The 13,921-nt window shown below is 44.8% G+C and overlaps 1 protein-coding gene across 2 annotated transcripts in view; it reads right to left on the minus strand.

The window, feature by feature from the left end:
• Positions 1-13,915, minus strand: part of tmem232 (transmembrane protein 232) — a 118,916-nt gene extending 105,001 nt beyond the window's left edge. Inside the window, exons 1-3 of one of the 2 annotated variants that reach the window (XM_067982944.1) lie at positions 13,762-13,915; positions 10,365-10,544; positions 6,027-6,138 (exon numbers count right to left, since the gene is read on the minus strand). In XM_067982944.1, coding sequence (XP_067839045.1) covers positions 6,027-6,138; positions 10,365-10,501 — 249 coding nt within the window. In that variant the 5' untranslated portion in view covers positions 10,502-10,544; positions 13,762-13,915. Of the gene's footprint in view, positions 1-6,026; positions 6,139-10,364; positions 10,590-13,761 lie in introns of those variants that run through there. The other variant, XM_067982945.1, reaches the window with a different exon arrangement.
• Positions 13,916-13,921: the final 6 nt, after the last annotated feature.

A 13,921-nucleotide genomic window follows, 5' to 3' on the forward strand; every position in this document is an offset into this window, starting at 1 on the left:
TCATGCTCACATGTGTGGTGACTCACCATGTGCGATCCCAACTAAGTGAGGACGGGGACCCACCGAGGTGTGTGTATCTGCACTGGTGGATGGCTCGCTCAGATGTGACGGTGCCCCCTCAGAGGCCGGCAGGTCCTCTGAGAAATCACCCTCCACCGTCGCTGGAGGCCCTGTAAGAGAACAGAAGGCAATATTAAGCATGATGACAGATGTTGAGGTGCTGAAGATGGCAAGGCATGTTAACATCAATTGCTATTGTGAGTGCTAAATATTAAAGTTCTGTCACCAGCCGTTTGTCGGGTGGCAGTCTCGGCGTCCCCAGTGGACAGGCACTCGAGGGTGCGGCTCAGTTCCAGAGCCTCCTGCTCCATGTCTGTGAGGACAACCAGATGTTGCGGCCCCCCTCCAGTCCTCGCCCTCTCCTGTGCATTCTGGGCTTACTTCTTCTATAAGGGGAGAAAGTAGAGAGGCATGAGTGAGTGATGGTTATGTGGCCAGCCGCTGTATGCATTGGTTTGGGTGAGGCTGATCGTGAAAGAGATGCATCAGAGGGTGAGTATGAGACAGAGCCATGACACTGTATGAAGATTGGGTTGAGTGGTAGTGGTGAGATGAGTACTGAGGAAGTGAGTAAGTGCAGCTAAGTTGAGGATGAAGTTTGAGTGGGTGTGAGGAGTGATGTGATAGAGTAGTGTTGGCAGTGCAGAAGGAGTTGTGGGATGGGGGTGGTGATGTGGAAGATGGAGTGTAGGAGAATGAGTAAGTGTACTCACTTTGGCTGACCTAGTTAGGTCATTGAAGTGCTTCCTGCACTGTAATCATGTGCAGGACACATTGCTGCTGCTGGTGACCTCCTCTGCCACCTCGAGCCAGGCCTTCTTGGTGGCAGAGGCAGGCCACTTCCTTCTGTCCGCCGGGTAGAAAATATCCCTCCTCCTCCTCACCACATCCAGTAGGACCTGGAGTGAGGAATCAGTAAATCTGGGAGCAGCCTTTCTCTTGGGCTGCTCCATTCTATAATTTTGGTTGTTTGCTCCAGGAGCAGCATTGGAGGACTGCCCCTTTAAATAGGGCTCCTCCAGCTGACAGCCAGTAATGCGGGAGTGCAATCTGCCCACTGTGCAGGCTGACGACGGGAAACCCGGAAGCCACTGTAAGTAGGAACATAGGAACAACAGTAGACCATTCAGCCCCTCGAGCCTGCTCCACCATTTGATAAGATCATGGCTGATCTGTGATCTAACTCCATGGGCTCGATTTTAGGGTCGGGTTACCTGCGGGTTTCCAGCGGGGGGGCCCCGAAAATCCCGATCTCCGATCACGTGACCGGATTCGGACGAAATCCCGGCCACTTCCGGGTACCGCGCTGACGTGCGGGGCTGCGCGCGAAAGCCCCGCTGGTGGGAATCCCGCAGGCAATTAAAGCCAGCGGGGTTCCACTTGAGAGTACTTAACTTGCTCGTTGTGGTCAGTTAATGAGCTGAAGCAGCTGTCAAAAGAGGAAGTGTGGGATTTTAGGTTCAAGCCAGTCAGTTTCCCACACTGGGGGAAACAGGACCCTTCAAACCAGGCGTGTTGCAGCCAGCAGCCTGTGGCAGGTGCCAAGGTGCGCTCCACGGGAGAGAGCCCTCACCCACGCAGGAGGCCACCGCGTCACATAGGGCAACCCCTGCCCCCCACCACCCCCCGGCCAAGCCAGAGGACAGACCGACACGAAACCGCAGCCCCAGTCCGAGGACCCACACACCTACCCTGCACAACCCCTCAGACCAACACCTGCCAGTTGGGTGGTGTGTGGACACCCTCGGAGGACGAAGAGCATGACCAGCACCAGCAGCCTCGCAGTCCACGCCGTCCGCCGCAGAGACGTGGATCCCCCCAACACGGTGTGGTTGCACGCCCAACTGCACAGCAGGAGGGAGGGCTACCGCAGAGAGAGACGCGTCGCAGAGGGCACTACCCTCGCCACAGGGTCCACAGACCGAGGCGCAGCTCCCCGGACCTCTCCGAGCAGCAGTGCACAGGGAGGCGCAGATTCGCTCGACATGTAGTCGTGGAGATCTGCAGCCTCTTTCATGCCGAGCTGCTCCTGGCTGGCCCCAGCACCAACTGCTTACCTGTCGCTGGCAAAGTCACCACTGTCCTCCACACCTTCTCCTCCGCATCCTTCCAGGGTGCAGCCGGCTACACCGCCGATGTCTCTCAGTCGTCTGCGCGGACGAGCCCTGCAAATACACCTGCACCTACTCTGCAGTAACACGATGGGTGGCATCAGTGGTGGGTCCTCATAGTGATACCCAGGAGCGGGCATTATTGGACACAATGGACAGGATTCGCGGAGACATGGCAGTGGTGGTGTCAATATAATGTGTGCTGTTTGTGGCTCTGAAATTCAATATGGGTGACACCCATGACAAACCCTCAGACACCCTTGTGCACCCCATTCATGCTGACGAGACGTTTGCCTTACCCTGCCTACTGCACATATGTGATGCATGCCCTGTGGCTGCAGCACAGGTGGTGGCAGGTTGAGTGAGGCTGGCCGTGAGGGAGATGCACGAGAGGGTGAGTATGGGATGGAGCCATGAGATTGTATGAAGATTGGGTCGCGTGTTAGTGGCAGGATGAGTACTGGCGAGGTGAGTAGGTGGAGGTAAGATGAGGATGGGGTGTGAGTGGGCATGAAGGGTGATGTGACAGAATAGTGTTGGCGGTGCCGAAGGAGATCTGGGGTGGGGGCAGTGTTGTGGCAGACGGAGTGTAGGGGAAAGACTTCGTGTTCTCACTGTGGCTGACCTACTGCGGTCATTGCAGCACCTCCTGCACTGTATGCAGGTGGGCCATATGTTGGTGGCGCAGGTGACCCCCTCTGCCACCTCGAGCCAGGCCTTCTTGGTGGCAGAGGCAGGCCGCTTCCTCCCGCCCGCCGGGGGGAAGATCTGTCTCCTCCCCCTCTTCCTCACCCCATCTGATGATAGCTGGGGTGAGGCATCATTAAACTGGGAGCAGCCTTCCCCCTGGGCTGCTCCATGCTGCAATTTGTCCCATTGGTTGCAGCATCTGTCAGTGGAGGACTGCCCCTTTAACTAGAGAGCCTCCAGCTGACAGATCGTACTGCGCATGCGCAGCCCGACCGACGCGCAGGCCAGCGCCGTGGACCCCGGAGGAGCAGGTAATTGGATCCTATTAGTGGGTTGCCTGCTACGATCGCGTGGGCAACCCACTAATTTCGCCGTTCGCGTTTTCGACGCTCCCGGAGGACCACCCGCTGGGAACCCGCAGGCCTGCTAAATTCGAGCCCCATATACCTACCTTTGGCCCATATCCCTTAATACCTTTGGTTGCCAAAAAGCTATCTATCTCAGATTTAAATTTAGCAGTTGAGCTGGTATCAATTGCCGTTTGTGGAAGAGAGTTCCAAACTTCTACAACCCTTTGTGTGTAGAAGTGTTTTCTAATTTCACTCCTGAAAGGTTCTGGCTCTAATTTTTAGACTCCTAAAATCCCCAACCAGTGGAAATAGTTTCTCTCTATCCACGCTATCTGTTCCCCTTAATATCTTATAAGTGGCTTCAATTTACCCGCGATCACGTGGGGGAACGGACGGATTTTACTGGGCGGGTTACCCACGCGCCCAGTCGCCCCCGCCACCCCCGCCCCACTGCCATCCCACCTTCCTGGTAATGTCGGGGCCTTCGTAACACTTTCTTAAATTACTTTAATGGGCAACTCTGTAATGCCTGCTTATATTGCATTCTTAGCATTATATTTACCTCCCAGTCCTCTAGGTGCCATTGCATTGCGAGACACCCAGATCCACCTACCACTTTGTTTTTCATCTAATTTTCCTTCCGTGCAGTTAAGTCTTATTTTTAATTTAATGTGTCTCTTTTAATTTTTTTTTTGCTTATTTATTTTAATTCATTTCAGCCTCTTGCCGCTACCCCAGCCTATTCCCACAAGTTGGCCCTGTTTTGGTGCCCGTGTCTTGGCTGACTTGCCACTCTTGAACCTTTTCTGGTGATGCACTGCCTGCAGCTTTACTCCTGCTCACCCTGCTGTTCTCCCCCATCTCTTCTGCTACCTCACTAATTTATTTTTTGTCTTGCCCAGCCTTTTTAAAAAATGTGTTCTTCAGATGAAGTTGTCACTGGCAAAGCAACATTTATTGCCCCTTCCTAGTTGCCCTGAGGGCATTCAAAGTCACATGCAGGCCATATATTAAAAGTCTTGGGTACTGCATGCACATACATAGAAAGGTTACAGCATGGAAGGAGGCCATTCAGCCCATCGAGTCCTTGCCGACTCTATGCAAGAGCAATCCAGCTAGTCCCACTCCCCCGCCCTATCCTCGTGGCCCTGCAAATTTTTTCCTTTCAATTACTTATCCAGTTCCCTTTTGAAAGCCACGATTGAATCTGCCTCCAACACTCCCTCAGGCAGTGTATTCCAGATCCTAACCACTCGCTGTGCAAAAAGGTTTTTCCACATGTCACCTTTGGTTCTTTTGCCAATCATCTTAAATCTATGTCCTCTGTTTCTTGACCCTTTTACCAATGGGAACAGTTTCTCTCTATCTATTATGTCTAGTGTAAGGAATCTTACACCAGGTTATAGTCCAACAGTTTTATTTGAAAATCACAAGCTTTCGGAGTTTGTGATTTTCTGTCTAGACCCTTCAGGATTTTAAATACCTCTGTCAAATCTCCTCTCAACCTTCTCTGTTCCAAAGAGAACAACCCAGCTTCTCCAGTCTATCCACGTAACTAAAGTCCCTCATCCCTGGAATCATTCTAGTAAATCTTTTCTGCACCCTCTCTAAGGCCTTCACATCTTTCCTAAAGTGCGGTGCCCAGAACTGGACACAATTCTCCAGCTGTGGTCAAACCAGTGTTTTATAAAGGTTCATCATGACTTCCTTGCTTTTGTACTCCATGCCTCTATTCATAAAGACTCCTCACTGTTCACTACACTTCCAAGTTTTGTGTCATCTGCAAATTTTGAAATTGTGCCCTGTACACCCAAGTCCAAGTCATTAATATATATCAAGAAAAGTAGTGGTCCTAGTACTGACTCCTGGGGAACACCACTGTACACTTCCCTCCAGTCCGAAAAACAACCATTCACCACTACTCTCTGCTTCCTGTTACTTAGCCAATTTTGTATCCATGCTGCTTTATTCCATGGGCTTCAACCTTGATGACAAGCCTATTATGCGTCCACTACTTCCTGTGACACTTACCCAGTCACTCTTTGTTGATAACAACTCTACTGTTATAAAACAGCTCAATGCCACAGAAAATTTGTTATTTTATCAAAATCATAAATTGTTAAAGGATGTAAGGATCTACCATGAACTTATTTTGCGACCAGCTATGCTGCAACTTTTTTGGTTGACTTAGTAAATTCATCTTGCACCCACATTAACAGAAGCAGTGAGCAGACATTCTAAACTGCAAATGTCATCTTTTATACTTCATTTGTAAACTGTTTAGACAATCTGAATATCACATTGGTTTACAAAATGTAACTGGCAGTTGGATGCTACTAAACAAAACTCTGTAAGCCTGAGCAGAGGGCAATGCCGAAATATAATTTCACATTGCTCTGAACAGGTACTGATCTCAAACTGGTAAGTGTGGTGAAACAGGATCATTAAAGAGTTCAATTATACAGCATGCAGTGATGTTTTCAAAAGCAAATCTCGTTGCAAACACTATTCTTAATTACCCTGTAAGAAAGAAGGAACTTGCATTTATATAGCATCTTTCACGACCTCAGGATGTCCCAAAGATTTTTACAGCCAATTAAGTACTTTTAAAGTGTAGTCATGAGTCATATAGACTGTGGAAAATTGAGTAACTCTGAGAGCAAATGCTCCATGGGGCTATCCCTGCCATCTGGGTCCATATTAGTGCTTTCTACTGTTAACATGCCAAATAAAGATCACACAGGTCACTAAAGTAAATCTTTCATCAAACAACTGAATACAATTTATTTTGCATCTTTAATCACTATGCTAATACCTTATTTCTGGTAAGCATTTTTTGAGCCGTATCAATCATTTGTTCCTTTTCCTTTTGCTCTTTTGCACACTTAAACTCCTGAACAAATTGTTCTGTGACTTCAAATGGATTTCTGAAATAAACAAACAGTAATATACTGAAACAGATAACATTAAAAGTAATTACTAAACCTGTTTTGTTTTTATTTATGTGGCTGAATGAAGAACTGCTACGGCTGTTATTTCTGGCCCATATCAGCTACAAGAGAAGAACAGCTTTATCCCATGTCAAATGAAGAGAATTTCTGGGATATTTTTGTTACGTGACCATAGATTATGTATTGTAAACAATTTTACAACACCAAGTTATAGTCCAACGATTGTTGGACTATAACTTGGTGTTGGACTATAACTTGGTGTTGTAAAATTGTTTACAATTGTTAACCCCAGTCCATCACCGGCATCTCCACATCATAGATTATGTAGGCTAAAGAGTTTCTGAAATAACTAGACTTAACCTTGAAGCTATCTTTCTTTCCTAAACTACGAGATGAAAGTCAGAACCCATCTGCCTGCAAGCCACGGGCAGGCTCTTTGCTCTGCAGAGTGGCCAGGATGTGGGAACTTTGTGTTAGATTTAATTGGGTATGGTTACTGTAGTGGTCCTAGACTAGTAAGTTGTGAAATTGAATTCAATAAATCTGGTAATTTCCAGCTAGCATCAAAAAAATGACTATGAAAGCTACAGGATTGTCGTGAAAATCCAACTGATTCACTAATGTCCCTCATGGAAGAGAATTTGCCACCCCTAAATGTGAGTATAGTCCACATTACGTGAGTGACTCTTAATGCTCTCTGTGTGCAACCTGGCAAGCAAGTCAGTTGTACACAGGGCAACAAGAGGTGAGCAATAAATGCAGCATTGCCCACGTTGCAAGAACAAATAAAAGTCAATTGTGGTAAAAGTATTAATAGATATCGAGGCGAGGTGTGAAGCAAGTCTTGTCCAATGATTCAATGCAAAGAATGCACCATTGTGTGTTTGACCTTGACTGAATGACAGTTCTTTATTCAGGAACCAGTTCAACAACGACTTACAGCTAAATAGCAGCTGTAGAGTAGAAGCACCCCAAGGTGCTTTACAAAGGGGAAAAAAACAGATTAAAATAGATAATCGTGTAGATGCCAAGAGATGGAATGGAAGGTTAAGAGAGATGGCCAAAAGCAAGATGGGTTTTGAGAAAGTTTATAAAAGTGGAGACACAAAGAGGTTTAAGGAAGAAATCCCAGGTAGCAAAAGGTTCTGCCACTAGTACTGGAGCATAAGGAGAGCAGGATGCACTAAACCGCAAGGGAGCTTATACTGCAGTCTCTCCTCAATATTGTTAGTTCAGTTTCAATTGACTCTAAAGCACTGCTGTCCAATAGAAATTCCTGACTAGCCGCAGGTGTGGCGATGATGACACCGTTTTAACAACATCCGCTAATTTTAGTAGAAAACACGTTGCATACAATCACACAATATGGGTAAATGTACTTCACACACGTATATTTACTTAACAAATATCTACCACCATTCAGTAAACAAGGAAGTATAGCACTCACAACGATCAAAATACACTTCCATACTCTGCTTTTGTCTTACCGTTTTACTAACAAACGCACAAAAAGGTTAAAGTAAAATGCATACATCGTGCGAATGAGTATTGAAATCACATGCTCAATGACAGTGTCTATTACTCATTTTTTATTTAGTAATTAAAAATGCAAAGAGTGACAAAAAAATTCTAATTATATCGATAATATATGAAAAATTTTAGATCAGCACATACCTCTAGGCTCAGAAAATTCGAACAGGAAAAACCACCTGGGTTGAGTTCTTCGGGCTTTGACACCTGATTGTCAGGGCTAAGGGGACGCAGCTTGGGCTTCCCTAAGTTAAAGTATTATAACACCCAACTAGTGCATAATTATAATTCACTGTATCATAAGGATAGGCGAAAAGGCCCTGAAATTCCATGCTGTTATTGTCGTTTCTGGGTCCTAATATTGGGGCACCTTTTGTCCAGGCCAGCAAATTGGGGGCGGAAGCCATTTCTGCCAGCTTCCAGCCCCAGAAACAGATCGCCCGAATTTCCTAATATGATTTGGCCCTTCCTGTGATTCGCTCAGCAAGTCCCCATGCAGCTGATTTCAATACATGTAAATGAGGGCCAGTGGCACTGCAACCCCAAATTTCCTATTTTTATGCTTGCAATGCACTAGAGGTAAGTTAGAGCAGGAAAAAAAGGCTCAGCAGTTGGGATCAGTTGAGACTGGCAGAAGTGTTTGAGCCTAAATGTTTGAGTAGTAATTACTGCAGCTAGGAGTTATTTTTTGGAGCTTTATTTTTGCTTTAAGCCTAGACAGTGTTGGGCTTGCTTCTCGCTGCCTTTGGGAGTGTGTGACCACTGGGATATTTTGCCCCACCCTGCAGCAAAGTGAGACCATTTCAACAGCAGGTATGGCATTCCCAAGGAGCATAGCTGTGTATGCAATGGTCATGGAGGAGGAATGAATGAAGGAAAGGAGAGTGAAGCAGCGTGTAAGGAGGATGTAACCCATAAGATATTCCCCCCTCCCAAAGAATATATAGGCAACATATTGTCTATATATCTTGTGGGTTACATCCTCCTTACACGCTGCTTCACTCTCCTTTCCTCCATTCATTCCTATGAAGACCTTAGGAAGGAGATGAGTATTAGAAGAATGCACTTCCCCAAAGAGGTAATAAAGCTATGTCTGGAACTGCATGAAGATCTGCAGCCATGGTCACCTACCCGCACAGCTCCATCTGTGGCAATAAAGGCCGCAACCTTATTCAATTTTTCAGGGAGCCACGGGGACCTGTGTAATATTTTGCTACAGTTATACAAAGCCCTGGTTAGACCACATCTGGAGTACTGCGTACAGTTCTAGACACCGCACCTTGGAAAGGATATATTGGCCTTAGACGGAGAGCAGTGCAGATTCACCAGAGTGTTACCAGGGCTCCAAGGGCTAAATTATGAGGAGAGATTACATACTAGGCTTGTATTCCCTGGAATATATAAGGTTAAGGAGTGATTTGATTGAGGTTTTTAGGATTTTGAAAAGAAGTGATAGGATAGGGCAAAACTTTTTTCACCGGTGGGGGAGTTTAGGACAATGGGACGTAAGCTTAAAATCAGAGCTTGGCCGTTCAGGAGAGAAGTTAAGAAACACTTCAACACGCAAAAGGTGATAGAAGTGCGGCACTATCTCCCACAAAAAGCAGTAGATGCTAGCTCAATTAATAATTTAAAATTTGAGATTGATAGATTTTTGCTAGCCACGGGTATTAAGGGATATGGAGCCAAGGCTGGTGGATGGAGTTAGGATGCAGATCAACCATTATCTCAGTGAATGGTGGAACAGGCTTGAGGGGCTGAATGGCCTACACCTGTTCCTATGTTACTATGTGCCATCCGGGCATGCATTCCTGAGGTGACTGACAAACGTTTGCACAGAGATGGGAAATTCATCCAGTTTGGCATCACAGCAAGGCATCAGTGAGAAGGGGCTATCCAGTTTTATGGGGTTGCTAGCTTTCCCAAGGTCCCAGGCGAATTTGCAAGCTCCAATGATGAACCCCCTCAACTTCCTCAACAGAAAAGCCTACCACTTGCCAAATGTACAGATTGTGTGTGACAACATGCAAGAGAACTGCCAATTGATACATAAATTAGCTGATCCCATAAATGATAGTGGATTCAGCTCTGCAGAGCACCAGTGGGCACATATCCCAACTTATTGGTGCAAATCTGGTGCAATTAGACATGTGGAATTTCAGAGCCAAGCTTGTCATGGAACCCAGCCTAAACAAAGGCTAAATCAAGAAATACTCCAAAATATCGTTCCTGATCTTGGCCTGCTGAAAATGGTTGCCTGGCACATCAACAGAACTCTTCATATAACCCAGATGCCATGTGAGAGAGGCACACACACAAGTCTATCTGTGGAATCTCACAAAACTGTGACAACACAGCCAGAAGTCCAATGAACTCTAATGCAATAGGCACTAGTACACGAAATGCCACTGTATGTACACTGAGCCATGAATACTGTATGTCAGAGAAAACATGTAAGAATGCACAACAGTGTGCTCTGCTGAAGAATAACTACAATAAAAAAATGCACTTTAAAAAGTAAGCTAAAAGTAAGATGCCAAATAATAATTTTCATTTATTTTATACCAAGAAACTAATTACTTGTCAACCATATTTGAAATGTAGTCAAAATAAGTTAAATAAATAATATATGTTTGGTGATGAACTAATTAGGCACTGAAGTGCTGCCTAACCTTTTTGTGGTTTCCTCTGAATGGTAAAGCTTCAGGGTTTCTTCAGCCTTTTTCACAAGCTTATCTTCAAGCAATAATTGATCAGTTTGGGAAATTATCCCAAACCTGTGCACTATGGGGATCTTGAATATCGGCATCTTTACAAGCTACTGATTGTGCATCGCATCTCAAAGTCTGTACCTATATTCACAATAAATACAAGGCAAAAATATAGTAAAGTGATATATACAGTAATGTATACTATGGAAGGAGTTGCAAAGCAGGAATTCACATCAAGAGGTTGATGTCATAAACCATGAAAGCACAAATTAAGTGATTTAGGAATGCCAGCAGAGCCAAGATACAGGGTTAGATTGTCGTCTTCACCGCCTGGATAGTAATCTGGTAGAGCGGATCATTTGCACGTCATTAGAACCTGCCCGATTCTCATTCTATTGATTTCATTGGAATGAAAATCGGGCAGGTTCTATGAAGGATGGGCGATCCGCTCCGCTAGATTACCACCCAAGTGAAAATGAAAATCTACCCCTTAATTACCCCCTTTAGTTCCCTAATTAGCACCAGTTATTTTACTTGTAATATATAATCTACAAAGCAATCAAAAAGCAAAAATGTTAATTTTTCATATAATCAGTACCATATTGCTGTTTAGATTGAATGATGCGAGACTCTTAATGACAAAGCAGACCACCACCAGATGAATCACAGGAGGTTATCACAGAATCATACAGCACAGGAGGAAGCCATTCGGTCCATCGTGCCTTACAGGATAATTATGTCACAGAATCATAGAATTTTACATCACAGAAGGGGCCATTTGGCCCATCACACGTGCACCAACTCTGAAAAAGCTATCCACTTCGTCCCGTTTCTGCCCTTTCCACATGCCCTTTTAAATTTTTCTTATTCAAATATTTATCGACTTCCTTTTCAAATGCTACAATGGATACAACTTCCATCACTGGTTCGAGTAAGGCATTCCATATCCCAGCAGCCCTCTGCATAAATAATTTTCTCTTAACCTTTGTTCTTTTGATGATGATCTTAAATTTATGCCCTCTAGTTACCAACTCACTAACCAACTCTATTAGATCGCCTCTTAACATTCTCTGTTTTTTTAGTCTCTCCTCATGCCTAAAGCTTCTCCTCCATTGCATCATCTTATTGAATCTCCTCAATGCCGTTTCCATGGCTTTGACAGCCTTCTTAAAGTAGAATATCCAAAACTGGACATAATGAGCTATAAATTCATCTTGGGCAGTAGTACAAAATGGGCAACATCGAATCGGCCCAATTTTCTTTTGGAACTGTTTTGGCTATGTAGTTTAACAATCTATTTGCTTTGTTGATTGCTGTTCTGCTTTAGTTGGACATGTTGCACGTCAAGTCTAAGATTCCCAAGTTTCTTTTGGTTTCATCCTTAGATATTTCAACACCATTCATGGAGTTCATGTGCTGCTTATTTTTTCTTCCTACGTGCAGTGCTTTACATTTTATCTGCCAATTTTGTGCCCATGTGCTTTTTCTATCCAACTCATTCTGAGCTACTCCTCCAAATCCACTATCCTTCCTAGTTTTGTATCATCTGAAAATTTGACCACCTTGAGTTTCTTAATGCAAGTCATTTCGTGACTTACTGAGTCCAGTGGACCATTCCTTCGGTTCCAGCCAGCGGCCTCCTTTCAGCCAACTCCACCTGCCAGCCAGCTGCTGCTTCCCACCAGTTTCGGTGAGCAACTGATGGGGCATGCAGATGAGGCCCGGGCCTTACACTGCCGAGGGACAGGACAGATTGCTGCCCACCTCAACCCGCATCCGCCCGATTCCCACCGAGTTAAAATCGGGGCTCTTGTTTCCTTCTGCATTCATAGACAAAATCTTCCCTCTGTTCATTAATGTAATCTCTCTGTTCTTTAATGTAATCTCTTAGGTAGTTTTGCAGGCTTCCTTAACTTTCAACCTTAATCCATTCACTATCCCCATTTCCCTGGATTCACTTGTCACTTTTTCATTGCAACCCATGCTGGTCCCCACTTCAATCCGATGGTTCCCTCGCAAGGTCTGGTGTTAGCCTGGCCATTTCACAGACCTGTGATTACTTACTTTCTGAGTCTAATACTATCCATTCACCTTCAAAAATCCCCTCGCTTTTGTCTGTCCTTGTAATTTTCTGTATCTTCCTCTCTAAAGCCATAACTTTCTTTTCGCTTATTGATCAGTAGATAATTATTGCATCTCTTTACCCTTCTGTTAAACCTGGCCTTTTCCTTCGTAAATATCACACAGCAAAACACCATAACCTCCATCTTACTTATATTTGTCTCTTCAGTTCCTCTTTAAGTCTTATTTCTCTCATTTGTCCCCTTTTATTTTAAATTTTCATGAATGCCCTTTGCTTCTTATGTTTCTCCCATTTCCCTCAGTGAAGCTTAACTTCACCTTTGTGCTCCCTTTGCGATATTCTTTCACTCCCTTTGAACTCAGGTGCTCCCTTTTTGATTTAGACTTCCTCTACTTAGACCTTGATTTATCTGTAAGTTAGCTTTTGCCTATGCTACTTTATTTAAACCTCTGGAAGAGCAATCGCTTGAATTTCTACCTCCCCAATTTAATTTTACCTAATCGTGCCTAAATTCTGTTTGATTTAGGGGTAGAATTGCAATGTCTTCCTAGAGTGGAAATGTCCCATGGCACCTTATTCTTCTTAAATAAACAATATTCACAGATCCCACTGCAGTCTGTGATTCTTTTAATGTACATCTGCCAATATCAAGTTATTCAGATTCTGTGCACCCTGATATTTATTGATTCTTTTGAAAGTTCCCTCTCGCCCACTGACCAGCTGCCACTGTGGCTGACCAGTAGTCTGGATATTGAACCTAATTATGTTCCAGTCACTGTTTCCTAGATGCACCTTGTCCTTCCATTACCTACTTGTCCTGTTTCATTTCCTAGAATTAGATCTAGCACTGCCTCCTTTCTTGTTGGACTAAATACGTACCGATTAGTACGTGCAGTGTTAGCTCTTTCAGTCTGTCACTATTTCTCTCCAGCTCACTTTAATGTTAATCACCAACCTTGCCTAAAGTGCCTATGCTTGACTTTTACCCGCCCAGCTGCCTGAGCATGAGGGAAGTCACCAACTGGTCTTACGGTCACACACTCACTCACTGATACACTTTCTTTAAACGGGACTGTGGCAACGAGGAAGGAAAGGAATCAAACTTTTGCAAAAGAGGAATCGTTAAATGCTGCTCGCAAGGATCTTCAGCACAATCCCAATGATCCAATGAAATATGCCACACGTGAAAATAGCACATTTTACAGCATAAATATATGACTAAGGATTGTAAGAGAAGGGGACTGCAATACAATAGAAAATTAGACGCCTACCTACCAGTGTATGTCTGCAGCAGACCTCAAAACTTCACAGGAAAGTCCCAACCCTCCCCCTGGCCTTCAGTCTCCAAACTGAACCTCTACCTGCAAAGTGGGGCAGAAACCAGGGTCGCTTCAAAGGCCTGAAAGATGCAGCAGCCCCCAGTGTTTGAGGTTCA

The sequence above is a fragment of the Heptranchias perlo genome, chromosome 4 (genome assembly GCF_035084215.1).
Source record: "Heptranchias perlo isolate sHepPer1 chromosome 4, sHepPer1.hap1, whole genome shotgun sequence".
Classification (NCBI taxonomy): domain Eukaryota; kingdom Metazoa; phylum Chordata; class Chondrichthyes; order Hexanchiformes; family Hexanchidae; genus Heptranchias; species Heptranchias perlo.